Source organism: Astatotilapia calliptera, chromosome 12 (genome assembly GCF_900246225.1).
Source record: "Astatotilapia calliptera chromosome 12, fAstCal1.2, whole genome shotgun sequence".
Lineage (NCBI taxonomy): Eukaryota > Metazoa > Chordata > Actinopteri > Cichliformes > Cichlidae > Astatotilapia > Astatotilapia calliptera.
In genome coordinates, this window is record NC_039313.1 from 29,045,034 (window position 1) to 29,066,371 (window position 21,338).

At 40.5% G+C, this 21,338-nt stretch overlaps 2 protein-coding genes and 1 pseudogene across 4 annotated transcripts in view; all 3 read right to left on the reverse strand.

Moving 5' to 3' along the window:
* Positions 1–8,048, reverse strand: part of LOC113033097 (UDP-glucuronosyltransferase 2A2-like) — a 31,130-nt gene extending 23,082 nt beyond the window's left edge. Inside the window, exons 1-5 of one of the 2 annotated variants that reach the window (XM_026186448.1) lie at positions 7,287–8,046; positions 6,983–7,131; positions 6,707–6,838; positions 6,330–6,417; positions 5,512–5,731 (exon numbers count right to left, since the gene is read on the reverse strand). In XM_026186448.1, the coding sequence (XP_026042233.1) occupies positions 5,512–5,731; positions 6,330–6,417; positions 6,707–6,838; positions 6,983–7,131; positions 7,287–8,004 (1,307 nt within the window). In that variant the 5' untranslated portion in view covers positions 8,005–8,046. Of the gene's footprint in view, positions 1–5,511; positions 5,732–6,329; positions 6,418–6,706; positions 6,839–6,982; positions 7,132–7,286 lie in introns of both variants that reach the window. The other variant, XM_026186449.1, reaches the window with a different exon arrangement.
* Positions 8,049–10,208: 2,160 nt separating this feature from the next.
* On the reverse strand, positions 10,209–14,671 carry LOC113033350 (UDP-glucuronosyltransferase 2A2-like; annotated as a pseudogene).
* A 3,546-nt stretch (positions 14,672–18,217) lies between these two features.
* Positions 18,218–20,142, reverse strand: tal2 (T-cell acute lymphocytic leukemia 2). Of its 2 annotated transcripts, none has more exons than XM_026188069.1 (2): positions 19,971–20,142; positions 18,218–19,400 (listed from the first exon to the last, which is right to left on the reverse strand). In XM_026188069.1, exon 2 carries the CDS (start codon positions 19,384–19,386, stop codon positions 19,048–19,050), a length of 339 nt encoding a protein of 112 aa, XP_026043854.1. In that variant the 5' UTR covers positions 19,387–19,400; positions 19,971–20,142; the 3' UTR covers positions 18,218–19,047. The 2 variants fall into 2 exon arrangements, with proteins under 2 accessions (XP_026043854.1, XP_026043853.1); XM_026188068.1 differs by having other exon boundaries at positions 19,965–20,142.
* Positions 20,143–21,338: the final 1,196 nt, after the last annotated feature.

Consider the following 21,338-nt stretch of genomic DNA (forward strand, 5'->3'; position numbering starts at 1 on the left):
TGATACAAGTTATAATAATACAAATTATACAAAGAAGACAGGTCACCAAAGCTTAGAATAGTGTTATGTTTAAAAAAAAAAATCATAAAAACATGTAATACCCATCCCTCGTGGACTCCCATATACACGAGTTCACGAGGGATGGTGGCAATAGGTGGTTGTTACAGATTGGGGCCAGAGCAGAGGCAGAGACTGAATTGAAGTGACACTTTTTTTTGGATATATGGCGCCCTCCAGTGATTACTTACCTGATAATCTGAGGAAAACTATAGTGAGAGGGGCAGCCCCATTCCAATGGCAGGTTGGGTTTGTCAGGACAAATGTGTAAATGGCTGGTAGACCCAATTATTTACCATACTCTATTAGTTTTCCTTTTACATGTCTCAGACTGCTTATTTGTCATGGTTGACTGTGTGGCAGGCAGGCAGGAGTGGTGGACCCAATACGCAGGACTCTTGGAGACAGGACTTAAACTGAAAACGCAGCTTTATTGCTGGAAAAACTCCTCAAACTATGACTCACAAAACTGAACAAAAACGTACAAACAGTGGTGCTGGAGAACTGGAACATGACAAACACACAGCATGGAGGAGGTAAGAGGATGAACAGACGTTAACGACGCGACACCGAGTAGGGGAAGACACAGACACTAAATACAAGAGGTGAACGGAGTGAAGAGGAAACAGCTGGGAGACACGGCTGACACTAATTACACTGACGAGACAGGGAGAGCACAAAGCTGAACGCACTGACATAGGACACAGAACTACAAAATAAAACAGGAAGCACACGACAGAGACACAGACGCAGACCCATAAGCAGGCATACCGAATATAACACATAGAACTCAAACAATAATAAGCATCATCAACAAAACACCAGAGAAACAAAACGTTCATTCAAAAATAGACCAGGGGCCCGTTCTTCGTACGTCGCTCACTACATCCAAGATCAAATGACACATCCAAGACCAAACCATCGCGCTAACCGTGAGCTCGCTAATCCGGTTCCCCGAACACACCTGCTGTTGACGATTAGTACAGCTGGACGCAGTAATGTGACATCACTGGGTGTCGTAAAAGGGGCTACGCATCGATAGTGGAAACATTGATCGGCAACCCTCTGATTGGTCGGCGAAAATGTCGACGGAGCGCGCTCGGCTCGGTATTTTTCGGCAGCAGAGCAAGAACTCTTGAGTGAGGGATTTCAGGAGTTTCAGAGTTTAATCAGAACGCAAGGGAACACTGCAAAGGCTGCAAAAGCAAGGAGAGAGGGCTGGCAGAAAGTTGCTGACAAATTAAACTCGTAAGTAATTTAATAATAACAATAATAATGGAGTGGGTTTATATAGCGCTTTTCAAGGCACCCAAAGCGCTTTACAATGGCACTATTCAGTCACTCTCACATTCACACACTGGTGGAGGCAGCTACAGTTGTAGCCACAGCTGCCCTGGGGCAGACTGACAGAAGCCAGGCTGCCATATCGCGCCATCGGCCCCTCTGGCCAACACCAGTAGGCGGTAGGGTAGATTTATCATATCACACTATATTATCCAATATTATATTACATTATATTATATTATAATATGTTATATTATATCCCCTTTCACATTAGAGCCACAACAGGACCCACTAGAACATGGGAACAGGTAAAAGTGAAATATAAGAATATTCTACAGAATGGTAATATTTATCACTTATATTGCTTTTCGTCTCTTGGAAAGAGACCCTGAAATAATCTGTTTGTTTATAACAGCAACCAAGAAAAGGGCAGAGCAAAAAAAAAAGACAGGTGGTGGTCCTGCACCCCCTCGTCAACAAGTTGGTTAAGTAAATAATATCCTCACGGGAAAATCGATATCTCTCTATGAGCACACTGTCGCGCTGAGCTAAAGGATCCTGTCTGTCCCGCAATATACGCTGAATTCTGAAAACTCTCCTTATCAATCTTGCACCTTCCGCAATGGGTGGCTCGCGTATACGGACAGGACATGGCTGCGACAGGCTTCCCAAATCCACCTTCGCTTTTATAGCCGTGGTCTCTCATCTTGATTACACAAAGTAATTTGCAATTGCTACTCTGAAATATGAATTACATCTGTAATAATCACATACATGTAATAGAATGTTAATAGTACATTTCCCTTTTTTAGGAAATGACCTGTATCTATCTGTGTGAAATCAATAAATGGATCAGGTGCTGCATTGTCTTTAGTTACATTGATGTTATTTATTTATGGTGAAACAGTGGTGGAATATCGCTGTTGCTTTCGTATAAATGAAGCAGACATACCTGCGTGGCCGCGATCTAATCCTGTTTACATAAAGTGAACCTGCTCCCGAGCAGGTTTACGCTTACGGCTCTGTTGCTATGACAGCAAGTCCCGGATGAGCTTCGGGGAACCGAACGATCCAAGATCACGCGAAATCGTCAACAATCTAATCCAGCTAACCTACTTAGCGAGGTACGAAGAACGGGCCCCAGAACTCAGAATGCTGGGTCAATACTGACCCAGAACCATGACATTGTGTTGTTTTTGTTGTTTGTTGTTGTTGTTGTTGTTTTGTATCAAAAAATTCAAATAAAGAGATACGTTTAAAAAAACAACAACTTTGTGGTACTTGAACTTTTATGCTCATTAGACCTTTATTACGGTGGCCCCAGTGTACAAACTCCAACACACTTACAAACTCCAACACACTTACAAACTCCAACACACTTACAAACTCCAAAACACGTACAAAATCCAAAACACGTACAAAATCCAAAACACTTACAAAATCCAAAACACGTACAAAATCCAAAACACTTACAAAATCCAAAACACGAGCAAACTCCAAAACACGTACAAAATCCAAAACACGTACAAAATCCAAAACACGTACAAAATCCAAAACACGTGCAAAATCCAAAACACATGCAAACTCCAAAACACGTACAAAATCCAAAACACTTACAAAATCCAAAACACATGCAAACTCCAAAACACTTACAAAATCCAAAACACATCCAAAACTACAAATCACAATGGAAGTGCTCCAGGACGCTAGGGGCAGTGTTGAGCTCGATTTGCAAAATAAACGGCAAGTTTTTTGGGCTGTATGGGACGGTCTAGTCTCCGTCACGCTGCCCAGGTTGCCTAGCAACCATGATACTAACCGCTGGAAACATGTTATACAACTTTGTTTGACAGAAATGAAGGAGAACATATTTTGTTCATTTGTTTGTTTTTTTCTGCAAGAGCTTTGTGTGATTTGATAAGTATCTGAGGCTGAGACCACAGGACAGTAAAACATGATTTTTGGGCTTCATTTCTGTACTGAACAGTCATTTAAGATTAGTTAGTAAATAACAATTAGCTAATGTTGTTCATGTGTCATGATCTGGCTGTGTGGCAGGCAGGAAATAGAACCCAAACGCAAACTCACGGGAAAACAGGACTGAACTCAAAATGCAGCTTTATTGCTGACAAAAGATGACAAAAGAAGACAAAAGATAACGGCGATATAAAATAACATGAAACTAAACTGGGAAGTACTAAGGAACGGACTTACGAGGAAACACACGGATGGGCACACAGTCATGAGGGAGAACGCGACACAGAACTGAGGGAGACGCAGACATAAATACACAGGGTAAACGAGGGAAGTACGGGGAACACAGGTGACACTGATAATCATAACAAGACACGGCAGGAGTGAACACTACACTGACGGGAGACGGGCAAAGTAAAACAGGAAGTACAGAGGTTCAGACAGGAGGAGAGAGAGCACGGGGGGGCACACAGACATAACAGGCTGGGGAAAACATGGAATAAAACACAAGGAGAGACGAGGGCTCACAAATACACAGAGGGGCACACAGGGGGTAAGAGTCACAAGGGGAAAACACATAAAGAACAACGTAACAGGGCAACCCAGGAAGCATGGCCTAAATAAGGAACAAAATACAAGAATAAATGAAAACTAAGAATACAGGGCCAACATGGCCCAGGACCATGACATCATGAGACTAAAGTCATATCACTTTGGTAATGTAAATATAATATGGCCAATATTATAGTTATTATATTAATCATTATTAGCTATTACAGCAGTGAACATGAACTCTGTGTCAAATACTGAGCCTCAGTACAGATTCAAGTTGCAGTTATTTATTTGTCTTATCACCTTAAATCTTCACTCAAAGACAAGTATCTTTGACAGTGCATATATAGGTGTATCATATATAAGAGACAAATGTTGTTCCTTCAGTATGTTGGCATTACTAAATTTGGCTCATTGCTTACATATATTTATAAAAAGAAAATGTACGAGCTGTGAAAACTGAGAGATTAATGGTACAGAAAATCATTAATCTTGAAATTTATTGTAAAGAGCCCTTAACTCCAGTTAATAATTTAATCACTTTGTGCAGTCTCGGTGCTGCTGTTTATTTCTAAGGAGATGGCTGCACGTTAGAGCTTAAACTCCAAACGTTAAATGTCATGGTCTCAAAGCCTAATAAGAGACATGGAAATAACTTTAGTTTGTTGTAGATTTAAGTGAAACGAATTTGATTGTGTGAATGGGTATTCTTGGTGTGTGTTCTACTATTCCATCAGTGTAAAAGAGGTTTAACAGCAAATTAAAACAAAGTACAAAAGGGTTGCTAAAACTTTTTAACACGACCAGCGTATAAGTACCCTGCACTTATGTGCAATTTGCAGACAACAATTTAGGTTTTTGCAAGAAACAATAAAACAAGTACACTGGAAATATCCTGTGCTTTCTGGGGCATGGGTTGTGTTATGGTGTAACTAAAAAATGTTGCACAAAAAATTGCACTTAATTACAGGGTACTTGTAGTCTAACAATGTAATTATTTTATTATTTCCTGCAAAAACCTGACTTGGTATTAAACATTACATGTAATTAAAGGCTACTTGTGCCTTAGTTGTGGGTGCTACATTCATTGTAAATGTTTCATTGTTTCGCTGGTGACTCCATAATATGGTTTGCATTCCAGAAAGTACAGGGTACTTACAGTGTACTTCTTTCATTATATCCTGCAAAAACCTGACTTGACACAAAATGCACATAAGTACAGCGTACTTGCACCATATTTGTAGTTTGTGTTATAAAGTGTTGCCAGAACATTTATATCTTTTTTTTGTCCTGCTAAATTAATACATGCACATTCCAGTGACAATAAAGGGCTCAGTGGTTTTAGTAAGGTACAGCACAACAACTTACATTTATGAAAAAAAAGCCTCGCAAAGGCTCTGTAAAGCACCCCAAAACATGCTGCAAATCAATTAAAAAAAATAAATAAACGAATGAGAAACCAAGACCAGATTGTGTTCAGTGTAGGTTGATCACTGTGACTTGAAATTGCAAATAATTCTGGTTTAAGGTATGTTATGCTTGGCCTTCATGCTTTTCATACTCTTGAGCCCACACTCATCTTTGCTATAAAATTTATACTTTCAAATCCTAACCAAAAGTATACAGATAGTTCAAAGAACTCACGATTTGTCATTGATGACTGTGTTGACTGCATCTCTAAGATCTTCAGTTGTCATGAAATTCACATTGAAAATAACTGCAGCACCTTTAGCCTTCATATGGACCATGTTGTCTGGCTGGTCACCAAACATGGGGATGCCCACCATGGGAACGCCGTGGTAGATGGCTTCATAAATCCCGTTTGTGCCTCCATGGGTGATGAAAGCTCTAGCTTTAGGGTGACCTAAGACATGTCAAATAACCATGAAACATCTGGAGTACGTTTTTCACACTTGGACAGCAAAAAGGTTTCAATAAACCTGGACAAGTACTTAGCTTTAGTTTTAAGGTGACGTAAGACATGCCAAATAACCATTAAACAAACCATTAAACATTTAATTACTTATTACACACTTGGACTACTTGGGAATGTCAATATATGTGAAGAAGTGATTTAAGTTGAAATTTAACTTGCATGTCCAGACATCTGTTAAAGTGGAACAGCTTTGAGAAAATGAACTAAACAAAGTAGTTTAGCGCAGCGTGCAACTTGTAATCATGATTTCATCTGTGAGAAAATCATATTTCATTCAGTTCTCCTTGTTTTTAATATAACAAATGCTCACAGCCTCCAATAAAACATTTAGTGTTGAATGTGGCAAAATAAGCTCTAGGCTTTTAAAAACTTTTGTAGAAAAAATTATGTTCAGTGTGCAGTGAAAATTTGCCATCGTTGTGGAATCTGTTTTCACTAAGATAAGTTTTGATGGAATCAATGTTTCTATACTGCCCATCATCTATTGATCCGTTATTCATCTGTGATTGGTACCCACATTACTTACCCAGGAGGTCATTCTGAGGGATCCAGTCATATATTTTAGTGTTGCCACCCAAAGTTTCTGGCTTTTCTCCTCTATATCTCCACAGCACCTATAAACAGTAAGATATTTGCTAACATGATTGGGGGGGTTTTGTATGCTAGTTTTATATTGTAATGCAATTTTTCAAGACTTGAAGGGTAGGGGACATCTCAAGACTTGTCATTAGAAATCATCAGACAAACAACAGACAAACAGACAAAATCTGACTTTTCACAGGAAAAACTGAGTGATGTAAAATTTGAGATGGTAGAAATGGTAGTTTTGGTAGTCCTAGTAGTCTAAGGTGACCATATTTTGATTTCCAAAAAAGAGGACACTTGTCCTTAAAGAAAACTTAACTTTTGTGGGATCTGAGCGAGGCCTGAAGCTATCATGTTTGCCTTCTCCTTGGTGACGTTGTTGATCATGGATCCTAAAGTGAAGATCACAATGCCATCATCTCCAGAACTCTGCACAAATTCCTCCAGATCCTGTAACAAGTCAAATATTATCCCACTACCAACCAACCAGCTGTTTTCTCATTTTTGTTCAACATTTTGATGGCTTCACTGCTCCTGGCAGGAATATTCTGTGATGTAATGATTAATCAGATGGTAATAGTTGAGTGTCCTTACCTCTGGTAAAGGTTTAGCAGGTCTGCAGTGGATCCCACCAACATATTTGAAGTTGGGGAGGAAAGGACGAGGGAATTCAAAATCCCAGTAGGTTCGAATTAACCAGATGTCTGCTTTACTCATCAACTCACAGGCACTGGTGGGAGTTCCTGTTGCAATGCATAAGTAAAGGACATATCACCAATAGTTCATACAAGGCATATTTTCTTAATCAGATCTGATGGGATATTTAAAAAACTGTGTTTAAATCTTTAGCAAGTTTTAAATAGTTTTATAAATCAGTGCTTTACGCCTATTTGCTCACCTTTCACATCAGAGTAATATCTGTCTAATACGTTCCAAAAAGTGTGATCAATCATGATGTCTTGGAGAGTGTAGAAGAGAAAGTTCCACACTCTCTCTGAGAAGTCCATCTTATCTGTGAGTTTGCTCATGGCACCGGGAACAAAGGATGGTGGAGCAGGCATCTGACCACAATGCCTCTCCCAGTTATAAGCTAAGGAGAAGCGCAAGGAGAAAACGAGTGGGATCCCCAAAATATCTGCTACCAAGTCACTGCCAGGGTAGATGGGGTCAGCCAAGAGAAGGTCATAATTTCCCTCTTTCAACTTCTTCATGACGACTTCTGATTTCACCACACCGTCCAAATACTGGATAGAAAACTGCAGGTCAGTTTTCATTATGTCAATGAATCTGATGTAGATCTCCCAGTAGCTCATATAATCAATCTCGTATATGGAGAATCGGAGGAACTCTTCTAGAAACTCCTCCATAGCCTCCAATGAGAAAGAGACGTTGAAGGGCTCATAGTGAAAGCGGGCTGGCTCATTGGTGTTCATGTACATTGACGAGCTCGGGACCAGTACAGTCACCTGGTGTCCCCTGTCAACCAGCGTCTCCAGAACAGGCTTCATGTTTATCCAGTGGCTGCCATCGGTGTACCACACCAAAATGTTCCCTCCGTTTGCACTCCATGTCGCACAAAGTACCATCAGGACGCAGGCAGTGAGACGCAGATCCATGGTGTCTGAATGTCAGCAGGAAAACCAGCTGTGGTCTGATCCTTTGTAGAAGTATCACAGGAAAGATAATTATTAACTCAAAGTTAAACTCTGACTCACTTCTTCTGTACAGTATTGCTCATTTCACAATGGGTTAAAAGTTAATGGGAATAAAGTTGACAGTACTGAAAAAAGCAGGACTGATCCGGTATGAGAAATCCACTAAGAAATTAGTAAAAATGTCAGAGCTCGACGTTGTTGTTAGTCGGGTAGAGACGGAGTGAAGTAATGTAAAACAATGGTCATTTCAACTGTATAGGCTTGGACACTGTTGCATAATCTGAGGAAGTTGTGGGTGCCTGTGCAACTGTTTCCATGCATGCCACTGAAACACAAAGGAGTCAGGATTGTTAGAATTCAAACAAGCTGTAACCCCATTGATGATTTGACTCTGCCAGTGTTGAGGTTCAAGGTTAAGCCAATATTTAAAAGGTGATGGAGAGTTATCATTCAAGACATATCTGGTAAAATAAAGGAATTAATAAAAAGTTTTTTATACAGTCTGTGTGATGATCTCTCCAGATTTTTTGAGGAGAATGTGAAGAATGAAGTTGAAGCGCCCTGAGGCAACTGCTGTTGTGATTTGGCACTATATAAATAAAACTGACTTCAACTAAACTCACCTTAATAAGAGAGGTCCAAAAGATCCTCTTGAGTTTCATAAATCCTGCCTCCATTCTAAGTGGATACAGCCTTAAAACAGACCTTTGTTTTATCTAGTTTACCTTTAAGCTTCTTTTTTATATTTATTAATACACAGCCATTTTCACATCTGTCAGTTACAATCCTCACTCAACTTTGGTACACAAGAAATGGATATGAAACCACCTGGATATTTTTGAAACCAGAAGCATGCATGTTTGTCACATCTGAAGACGGCACTCTGAGTGCTTGTCAATGAAATTCCCCCCCTGACCTCACCTTTTATATAAGGTGATAAGATACAAGATACAACATGCCAAACACAATTAATTGACTCAGAGCAACAGATATTGAAACGGCATCATGCTCCTGTGGTCTTGTCCCGCAGAGTCGGAATTAATTGATTATGAGTCGTTTCTGGGCAGAAGTGTAAAAATATACAGTAATGTTTGAGACAAAAGTGATTTGGCAAGAACATGCATACAAAAGTAATCTCACTTTATATCTCTCAGTCTTAACAAATTTCAATTTAACAATCTTAACTGTACTATTTGTAATGTGCCTAACCAAAGTTTGCCTACAACTTTGACCACCACGTGGCAACTGGAAAAAGTCTTGTTGTAGCTACTCGTACCTTTCTTGGAGTAGTAACAAATATTAAAGGATTTGCAACTAAGATAATCAAATAGCTTAATCATATTTTGTTATATGAAATATCTCTCAAAAACATTTTAAAACATGTTTGGAGTGTCATCAACAATTACATATTCGTAGATATCATTGTCTTTTATCAGTCTACAAGAATGTTGTTAATCATTGATTTATTTTACTCTTGAAGAGCTATCGTGTTTGGGTTTTTTGTTTTTTGATAGGAAATGAGCATGGTGTCTTTCTGGGAGACTCTAGTGGTGATGAGGGTCTCCTTCAAGGTTTTCATTCATTGCATGCTGTCCCATTGACTACAACACTGGTACTTCCTCTGCCTCTCCATTGTATTTCCTACATCTTCCAGGGCAGAGTTAATGCTGTATCTACTCACAAGTTGTGAAAGTACTGCTGGCTCTATTTCACATTAAATTGACACATCTATTGCATAAATGTTTTGGACAGTAAAATGTAGGTTGCTTTTTTTGTAACCAGTAAGAAAATCTTCAGATGTCTTCCTGTTTACTACAGCTGCTCCATGGGATGGTGATGGATACATCAGTGGTTAAAAGCTAACCCGCAACAAGCTCACAGCTGAATACATCATAATGATCCATTCAAGAGAGTGATGGGTCACCACCATGCAAATGTTTTATTTGTTATTACAAAATCCTTACAGAGTATCATCTCATTGTTGAGTTAATTTGATCCACATGAAGATAAATCATTATCATACAGTGAAATCTGACTTTAAATTCCACAGAATCATGATCCAGATATCAGATTTATTGATGAAGATGTTGATTGTCACAGTTCCTAGATTGAATTGATTAATAAAAAAATTTAAAAAATTTTAAAAATTAAAAAAAAAAAAGGGAAAAGAGTAAATAAAATATATGCATAAATAATGAAATGCTTTTTAGGAAAGTATTTCTGTATGCATTAAAAAACAAAAACAAGTTTGAATATACTGAATTCAATTTGACGTTAGTGTTTTTTCCAAACAACAAAAACAAAAAAAAAAACCCCACAGCCAATCAGTATTTGCTTTTTAATGTCAGATTAACTTCAGGTTCTGTTACGCAAATTATTGCATCTGTTAAAGTCATTAGTGGTGATACATAAAGGAGAAGATGATGGGAAATTCAACATATATGAATGAAAGTTTCATGCAGGTAACAAATATTGCCCCAGTCCAACACTCACAGCACCGTTTCTGTTTAGTCTGTTATTCAGCCTTCTTTTTTGTCTTTCCTTTCCTGACACAACACCTGTGCCAGCAGAAACTGCAGGTCTTGATGAAGATGAATATGATGAGTAGAACTATGGTGAAGAAGAAGCCCAGGACATCCAGGCTGAGATACTGGTACCAGGTGAGTTCATGGGCCTGGACCCTCAAGTGCTTGGCTCCTTTGTTTCTCAGTGTGAACTCGATCCAGAATACTGCCTCTTCCAGAGCACTGATGGGTCTGTCGTGGTGGATGCTGGACAGCCGCATAGCATTTTCTTTGTACCTGTGAATGTGGATATAGGTTTAAAAAACAAAAACAAAATTAACCTTTGAATTGTTATACTATAGATTTTTTTTTTTTTTTTGCCAGACAATAAAGGGATGTATTTCAAAACTCTAAAACTGATAACGCCTCAAGTTAAAATTGACATCTAGAGATATTTCAATCATTTTGTGGCCTTTGAAGCTTTTGTGGTACTTCAACGATCAAGCCCATTAGACCCTTGTTCCTTCATGACCTGCTATTATGCTATATACAAAAACCCTTCAATATGATGTATAAAAAGATGAGCCATAAGCTTTGAGACATGAGCCCCAAGATCATGGCAAAGGTTACTGAGTAGAGGACAGCTTCTAAACTTCATGTAGCTCGCTCCACAAAACTTAAAACCCAATGGGATGACGTATCACCACAATGGTTATGAACTTTCTTTGTTAAGCCAGGCCCTCTGCTTGAGGATCTGTGTGCGCTGAAATACAAATGTGTATTTTGCAGGTCATTTGACTCTTGTTCTGCAACTAAGTGTATTGAATAACAATTGGAAATCAATGAATTAAAGTGTTGACATCTGTTTTATTTTAAATGTGACCATAATTTAGGAACGCTTTGTGTTGAAAGAGCTATAGGCTTGTATATCCTCTTGTATGGATTTCTGCAGAGGCAGACTTCACTTTTCAGACTCTGAACCTACATTCATCCTTTCTTTGAATGCTTTTTTTGTTTTACAGTCTATGCTTTCAGTGCTTAATCCAAAGTACAGATAGTTCAAAGAACTCACGATTTGTCATTGATGACTGTGTTGATTGCGTCTCTAAGATCTTCAGTTGTCATGAAATTCACATTGAGAATAACTGCAGCTCCTTTAGCCTTCATATGGACCATGTTGTCTGGCTGGTCACCGAACATTGGGATGCCCACCATGGGAACTCCGTGGTAGATGGCTTCGTAAATCCCATTTGTGCCTCCATGAGTGATGAAAGCTCTAGTTTTAGGGTGACCTAACACATGCCAAATAACCATGTGACATTGAAAGTTAGTTTTTTACATTTGGACAACAGGCAAAAAGGTTTCAATAAACCTGAACAACTAATTTGAGCTGATTTGAGTATTTTTTGTAAAAATTCTTAGTTGGCAGTGTTACTGTGAACTTTACCGTCTCTGTGGCATCTGATTTCATTAGGATTATTTCTCATGGAATAAAAGGCAGACATAGAAAGAAATAACTGTGATTGGTACCAACTTTACTTACCCAGGAGGTCATTCTGAGGGATCCAGTCATATATTCGAGTGTTGGCACCCAAAGTTTCTGGTTTTTCTCCCTTGTATCTCCACAGCACCTTTAAATAGAAAGTTCACATGGTGTTTTTTCCATTACATCTTATGCAGGTAGTACTTCAATATGTCACATTGAAAGAAGGTTTGCTGTCTCCCAGCACAGTGTCGTGAGCATGGAGGAGTTTCTAGTTACATGATAGTTTGGGGAGGTATATCCATGGAGCGATGCATAGACCTACAGACTAGGCAACAGTACTTTTACTGCATTTAGGTATGTGGATAAAATCCTTGGACCCATTTTCAGACTCTACACTGATGCAGTGGGCTCTGGGTTCTTCTTGATGCACAACAATACACAGGCTCATGTGGCAGGAGTATGCTGGCAGTTTCTGGAAGATAAAAAATGGATACCCTTGACTGTCCCCCACACTGGCCTGACCTAAATCCAATCGAACATCTTTGGGACACTATGTTTCAGTACATCCGACACCACCAGTTTGCACCTCAGACTGTAAGGATCTAAGTCAGGGGTGGCCAACTCCAGAGCTGAAACTGGTTACCCTAAAACCTTACAAACTACTCCATGCTTTCAGGGTTTGAACAAATTGATTGCAGCTAGCACAAAGATTATCCTCTGACCTTTTGTGGGATCTGAGCGAGGCCTGAGGCTATCATGTTTGCCTTCTCCTTGGTGACGTTGCTGATTACGGATCCTAAAGTGAAGATCACAATGCCATCATCTCCAGAACTCTGCACAAATTCCTCCAGATCCTGTAACAAGTCAAATATTATCCCACCACCAGCCAATCAGCTGTTTTCTCATTTTTGTTCAACATTTTGATGGCTTCACTGCTCCTGGCAGGAATATTCTGTGATGTAATGATTAATCAAATTGTAATAGTTGAGTGTCCTTACCCCTGGTAGAGGTTTAGCAGGTCTGCAGTGGATCCCACCAACATATTTGAAGTTGGGGAGGAAAGGACGAGGGAATTCAAAATCCCAGTAGGTTCGAATTAACCAGATGTCTGCTTTACTCATCAACTCACAGGCACTGGTGGGAGTTCCTGTTGCAGTGCATGAATAATAGACATCAACATATCACCAATAGTTCATGCAGGTTGTATTTTCTTAGGCAGGTTTGATGGGATATAAAAACACTACATTTAAAGCTTTAGCAGACTTCAAATATTGTTGTTTTTTTCAACCGTGTGCTTCATGTCCATTTGCTCACCTTTGACATCAGAGTAATATCTGTCTAATACGTTCCAAGAAAACTGATCAATCACGATGTCTTGGAGAGTGTAGAAGAGAAAGTTCCACACTCTCTCTGAGAAGTCCATCTTATCTGTGAGTTTGCTCATTGCACCAGGCACAAAGGATGGTGGAGCAGGCATCTGACCACAATGCCTCTCCCAGTTATTAGCTAAGGAGAAGCGCAAGGAGAAGACGAGTGGGATCCCCAAAATATCTGCTACCAAGTCACTGCCAGGGTAGATGGGGTCAGCCAAGAGAAGGTCATAATTTCCCCCTTTCAACTTTTTCATGACGGCTTCTGATTTCACCACACCGTCCAAATACTGGATAGAAAACTGCAGGTTAGCTTTCATCATGTCAATTAATCTGATGTAGATCTCCCAGTAGCTCATATAATCAATCTCATATACATTGAATTGGAGGAACTCTTCTAGAAACTCCTCCATAGCCTCCAATGAGAAAGTGACATTGAAGGGCTCGTAGTGAAAGCGGGATGGCTCATTGGTGTTCATGTATAATGACGAGCTCGGGACCAGTACAGTCACCTGGTGTCCCCTGTCAACCAATGTCTCCAGAACAGGCTTCATGTTTATCCAGTGGCTGCCATCAGTGTACCACACCAAAATGTTCCCTCCGTTTGCACACGATGTCACACAAAGTACCAGCAGGATGCAGGCAGAGAGACGCAGCTCCATGGTGTCTGAATGTCAGCAGGAAAACCAGCTGTGGTCTGATCCTTTTTTTAAAGTATATAAGAAAAGATGATTATTAAGTAAATAAATCTGAACCTTGACTCACTTCCTTTTTATGAACCATGTCTTATTTCACCATGCGTTAAAACATAATAACCGTAAATTTGACAGTGCTGGAAAAAATAAAACAAATAAATAGGAGAAATACACTAGGAAATGATAAAAGTTTTCAGAGCACCAGTTTGTGGTTGTTAGTATAGTAGAGGTAGAGTGAATTGGAAATTTCAGTAGAAATTTCAGTTATATAGGCTTATACATAACTCCCACACCTTATGTGGAACTTGAGTTAGTAATATGATTACTCATACTTCTGATCGCTTCCCTTTTTAAAAAAGCCTCCTGCGTCACATAAAGTCTCTGCACAGCCTTCTTCACTACTTACTGCTACATCTACGATGTAAATCTGGATTATGGAAGCTAGAGTTTAATATCTGCCCTAGGAAAATGTTGCATCGGTGCATCCCTAGCTTAAAACTAGTGGTTAGTTCCAGCATCTCTGCAAGTTTGTGTGTTCTTTGTCTTTGTTTAGTGACTCCAAATTAACCCCATCATTGCCTGTGACCTGTCCAGGTTACATCCTGCCTCTCTCCAAACGTCAGTTGGGGGACGGTCCAGGCTACCAACACAACAAGTAGTTAAGAAAATAGGTAAAGTTTTAGCTCTCCAAGAACTAACTCAGATCCTTATATTATTATGTTTGAGTTTCAACTTTGGTTTTTGACCAAATACTTTCTGATCTGACAATATTCACTTGTGCCTCCAGTCCATATTTGGATAAGAGGCACGTGTGCATGTCAACATGATACACTACGACAATGAATTTTATACCATTAGCACTTAGCTGAAAGTACTACAGTGTATAACTACACGTCTCCCAACATTTTAAAGACTCGTAGTAGAAAGATATCCAGGAGCAGAAAGAGGCAGCTGATTTCAGAAACCTGCTGAGGCCAGAAGGGTCGCAAGAGTTGTCAGCCACGCCTTCAGGAATCGTTGTTGTTCTTGGGAAATGTCACCGCTGACTGTTTGGGCGTGTAAATCTTAACTCTGGGTACTTTGTCCCCCTCATTAACATTGTAGATTCCTTTTGACGCTGGATTCAGGAGCGTCTGGAAAAACAATAAGCATTTGAATATTGGATTCAATGCCCTGCTGAGGCAGTCACTGGCCATTCAGTGTGCGAGTGTGTACTGTTTTCAACCTTAGACCTCCCCTGGTGGTGCAGTGGATGTGTGAGAGTGAGTGATCAATGAGTGATTAACCAGCAGAATCACTGAGCCCCTAACTGTGCTTTTGCCTTCATATTTAATTTTCTCTGGAACTCAACAATCTACCATTTCCTGTTTGCATTTCTACTGCTTCCACTTCTTCCTTCCTTGCTCTGTCTTCCCACCACAGGGTAAGGGGTTACAGCGCAATGCTTTTTGAAGTAGACATTTGCATAATCAGATTAGGATGTGTGATTGTCAGTGGGCTCCCCCATCAGAGGGTGCTCCAGAGGAGAGAGGGTGCTGTCCAGCCCAACAATGGAAGACTCCCCTCCTCTCACTATCCAACCAGCCCTGCACCTGCATCCCACCCAGCCACCCACCCGTGCTGCAGGTCGGCAGCTTCGCAATTCTATGCTTGGACTCGGAAGGGTAAGAGAGAGAGCGAGAGGAAGGTGCAGGGGGAGGAGGAGGGGTTCGAGTGCGTGATGGGAGTGGGAGGGCAGGGGTTGAGCTGAGATATTTAAACATGCAGAGTGTGAATTGGCTTTAAGGGGATAAAGAGCTCAGGGCCTATCGGTTGGCACCCAACTCCAGAAATTCTTTTTCATGGGCGCCTCAGCCGAGAGAGCGAGGGGCTGCCTGCACTGATCTGGCCCATTGTGATAACGGATTCAGACAGTGTGCTAGACGCTGATAAGGAAATGTGCTCTCAATAGACGATTGCCCACATACTTGGGAGAGAATAGTCAATCAGGCAAATATACTTGGTGGAGGGAATGAGAAGCGTACAGATTTGTTATTATTTCTCAGTGCATGGTTTCATAATCCTTGTGGAAAGTTGAGGTCAGAGTTATGCTCACACTGCTTAGGCGTTTTCTGTAAATAAGGTGGTTCAACAAAATGCTTTTTCACAGCCTTACAGCCTGTACGGAAAAGGCTTCACACGCCTTCCTCCAGTGTCAGATGACTGAATTATGAAACATCATGATGATTTTCACCAAAAAGTTCAGCCCACTGAGGAGTCCCCTGTTATTTTAATCTTTTTTGCATTTTACCAGAAAGTTTCTCAATTTCCTGTTAAATTGCTCAAGCAGTAAACACTTCCTAAATTCATGTTATAGGTGAGCCATAATGTTTGATTGAAATATTTGTCATTCTGCCTCTACCATAGAATTCATTTAGTATTACTGCAGCATCACAAAGAGTCACCTGTCACTTCCCACAGGCCTGCAGTCACTGTGTCCAGCTGCCCTCTGCTCCGTTTACACACCATTAGCCGGAGTTTAACAGCCGGGGTGAAAGCGCCTAAAACCGACTCAGTGTTTACTCTGCAGCTCAGTTAGTTGCTGCCTCTTGCCTGAAAACGGGGCCCATTTTCTGTAGTCACAATAGGCGATTAGACATGTAAATGTCTGACCTCAGTTTAACCGGCTGCCAAACAAGAAGACTGTTGATATTGTAGCTAGAGGTGAAAGAAATAATCCATTAATAGGTTTGCTGACTAAAAATTGATCTGCAGCTATTCTGATAATTAAAAAAAGGCCTAATTATTAATTGGCAGCAGTAAAAATAAGGGCTGCTAAATACCTTATGAAGCAACAGAGTGATGCTATCCTTTAAAAAAATAAGAGAGAGCGAGCAAGAGCGGAATTTGCACTCTGGTCATCTCGACAGTGGTTGACTCCAGAGCGACCTCTGACCTCAGGGGTTGCAAGTTAAGCGGTCACATAGAGCACTCATCCCTCAGGCCTCTGGTCAGTAGACAGAGAGCAGAGGTCAGTTTTGTGTCCACACGGTCATCACGGGCGCTGCTGAAAGCAAATGTCTCTGGGCTTACTGAGCAAGAACAAAGAGCAGCAGATTTGCTCTTAATTTCCCATCAGCTGTGTTTCTGACATAGTGTGAAACAACTTAACTATTCCACTCCACATGTCACTATTTACTGTGCATTGTATGAGTTTGTTCCATTCACAGCAACTCTGAAAAGGCAACTTATATTGTAAAAAACTATATATCTATCTATATGAAATTATATATAGTATATTTATTGGTTATTGTTAACTATAGGTTATTTTTTGGGTTTTTTGAGTGTTTGGGTGTTTATTTTTTATGTTTATTTATTTATTTATTTTTTACCTCAACCCACAAATTGACCTTTTTGTAGGAGTGTCCACTTTTCTGCTTCCTCTACCAGTTTAGAATAGTGATTACCAAGCAGGGTTACAAATATCCCAGAGATTACTTAATATTAGCATGAACAAAACAAAAAAGGAAACAAAATGTAAAAACAAAAATTACTGATAGCTAAAAGAAGTGCATAAATCATTTAAACACGGAGGGTGGATGGGTGAAACAACTAGCTTTGAAAATAAAACTGTTAGATAAAAAAAAAAAAAAGTTTGAAATGGCAAAGTAAATTAGTTAAAAGATGTAGTTTATTATCTAAAAGTATGCAATTAAATTTTTGGTTAGCTGCATTGATACACACCTGGGGAAAGATGGGCAGAAGTGTGGATAATCTTTGTAACTCCTCTGAGCAGTTCATTTGTTGCATTATCTGAATAAACTTTAATTTCAGTGGTCACACAGACGACGCTACAATTTAAAAACTACTTTTCAACCAGGATTGTTGTTTTTACTGAACCATCCTGAAAGATTAGATTTCATATCAGCACCTGGAGTAAATGTCAGACTGAAACTATCGTCCAGATCCCCTTTTCTATAATAGGTTAAAATGATAAAATGTATCTATGTCTATGTGATTCAATATTTGCTTACTGGGGGCTTTGAAACACTTTAGTGAAACAATTACTCATACTTAACAATTCAGAAGGTAACAAATCATTTATTAAATAAATAGTTCAAATAAATAACATACCTTATATTCACAAACAAACCAAAATAACTTACAAAAGAGGTATCAGAAGATCATCGGCACACTCTTAACAGGAGACAATCAACTTATTATTATTATTATCATCATCTTTGGCTATATGACATGCGTATTGTACAAAAAATGACCAAGTGAAAACACAGTGAAGAGATTTGTGTACAGTTACTGAAAGAAGATTGTCAGTTTTGCCAAAATCCAACCTGACTAGTAACAAATACTGACGCTGTTGTGTGAAAGGGATGAGAAAAGGGGGGGAAGGCTTTCTTAGGATTGAGTTTTGTGAAGTGGTATAACCTTGATAATTGAAAAGAAAGGTCACATGTAGTCTTCTTTCGGAGGACGGGGGTAGCATGTCGACTAGTGGGGAAAAAGTGCCCTTGGTTATTTTGAGATTATTTGCAGTCTTGGCTGAACCATTATCTATTCAAATTCCTTATTCAATCTTTTGCTCGGAATGAGAAATTCCTTAATCCCTTCCATTTTTCCTCGTTGGCAAAACACCCCGATACTGCAAAACGAAATTAGTTCAAGGCGGGCCGGCAACAAGGAATATTAACATAAAGACACGAGAGGAATAGTACATCCAGGTTTTTACACACCCATGCAGAACACAAATCAATTTCACCTGCAAATTATATTTCATAACTTCAACACAGAGACGGTGCTCACTTTTCAGCCACGTTTGACTATCACACACTCTGCCCTGAAGGCAGACACACAACAGTCTTTACAGAGGACCAGATCAGAGCAGAAACCCCGGGGAAGAAAGAAAGGGTCCAAAAGTTCACTCCAGAGTTGCTTCTGTTAGATGAGCTGTGGCTCTACCAGGCCTCAGAGCTGTCACAGCTGGATCCGGGCGACGGAGCCTCCGTGTCACTGGTCAGGGCCCAGGGGTGAGGAGGGGAGTGCAGCTGCTCCATGTTGCCTCTGAGAAAGGTGAGCAGGGCGGTGGGGGAGTGGCCGGCCGGCTGGCCGCTCTGGCTCTCCAGCAGCTGGACTAGGAAGTTGATGTAGCGCATGGCCAGGCGCAGGATCTCGTTCTTGCTCAGCTTCTTCTCCGGAGGATGGGTGGGGATGAGCTTGCGGAGCTCGGCAAAGGCAGTGTTGACGTTGTGCTGGCGCCAACGCTCCCTCGTGTTGGTGAACACCTTTCTGGTCATGGTGCTGAGCTCAGCTGCAACAAGTGACACAATGTTAGGCCACTTAATACAAGATATGAGAGTAATTTGTGTTTATTTTGAGTTTTTGATTCCAAACTCAATGCAAAACAGAAAAAAGCTTTAAAATAAAGAAAGAAATCATCAGCGCTGGGGAGTGATAGGAGGAAGGTGGAGGCACCAGGAGCATGGTGAAATTTGCAAACTGTTTTAAACCCCCCAAAAGCATTTATCATAATTGATTCATTTGCTACCTATTTCTGCAATACGCAGCCTTTGTGTTTTTCTTCATATTTAAAGGCATATTCAAGAGTATTTTTTGGCCGGCACAAGTGACACATCAAGTTCTTCTGCAGTGTTTACCATTTGCAAGTGATGAAGCCTTTAAATCATTAACAGATGGTATTTTAAGCTACATTAGAATCTATTTATTAAACTTCTTTTGCACTTAATATTTTGATAACAAATATCTGCAGCTATCAACTATAAATTACAGCACATTAAACATCTACTATGCTACTATAATTGGAAATATTGCCTCGGAGGAGGGAAAATCCTAGAGAATGAAGTAAATGTCTCACCTGTACCTGTGTGTGGGAAATGTGCAGAAATCTCAGAGGCAGAGGTTCCTTTGTCATTGACGTGTCCTGGAGACCAGTGTGAAGGTCCACTTAGACGCGTCTCCTCATGCTCACTGAGCTCCAAGTGAGGAGAGGGGAGAGCCACAGAGAAGGAGGGAGGGATGAGAGTGCCGAGTGCTCGCATCCCACATTTTTATAGCAGCGCAAGCTCCATTGTCTGACGTGTGCTGTCGTGGAGCCGCTGCGTGCATTGTGTGAGGTTGGTGTGATTGTTAAAACACGTAACTCCTCCTTTTTCTGTCACTTGGAACAAGTGTGTGTGTGTTTATGATGCTGCTGTGTTTAAATGATTTGTCTTTTTTGTGGGGGCCTTTCTGCCGCTTTTATGATTTAACAGCTCTTTAAATGACTATTTGTGCTGCTTTTATGATTCATTGCTCATTTAATCCTTGAAGGTTAGCGCTAAAGGTGACAAATAAATTCCTATTGAAGTGAAACTGAGACGTTCATCTCTCTGATCCTTCTCTTACTGCTGTGGACACTTATTCCTTTCTGCTTCTCTGACATTAGGCATGGACAACCCACCGTCCCCTCCACCGAGGAAAAGACCTTGATATCAGTGGCTGCTCTGCTTTGAATCCGGCCTGATTGGGCCACAAAAGGTAAAAATACCATATCCAGATTGACAGTCGGACAATATGGGTTTTGTTATGACTACGGTAATCTTGTTGAGCCATTCCAAGGGGCCACACATAAATTAGAGCGGAAACACGGAGAGCACAGCGTCTAACTCACCTCTCTGCAGCCACTCCTCACTCCCCCATCTCACCCCCTTCCTCTGCCTCCCACTTTCAACCTTCGTTCAGACAGAAAAACACATCTAGTTTAACCAATTGTCACTGTTCTTTTTACACCCTTCAAGTGTTGTTTCAAAGACGCAGCCTTCCATAAAAGTCTCTGTGTGGAGTAGGAATTTACATAATCCGATTAGGGGCCGGGATTAGCCCCGGGCCTGGAGAACAGGCCCGATGGGGGCCGTTTTCTGAATCGGGCATTCATGAGACCCCGCTGCACGTCCAAGAGGCTGCACCTGCAGGCCAGGCGCCGCTGCTCGCTGCCTCCGTCCAGCCTCCACTCCAGGTCTGCAGACTCACTTCTCTGTGTGGTGGTTTGATGGCGGAGTGTACCTGCTGTAAATCATCATCATCTGGGAGCAGAATGAGGGCAAACTCGTAAAATAAATTCAACTGAATGAAGCAGCATCTTGTGTTTTTTCAGGGGGTTCTGCAGAGAAAATCTAAGCCAGAAGTCACTGCAGAATTCATATAAAAACAAATGTTGTAAATGGTAAATGACCTGTATTTGTATAGCGTC

What these genes read in the sequence shown, in the direction of transcription:
- tal2 (XM_026188069.1), bottom strand. Translation starts at nt 19,386, where the DNA reads ATGACCAGAAAGGTGTTCACCAACACGAGGGAGCGTTGGCGCCAGCAC.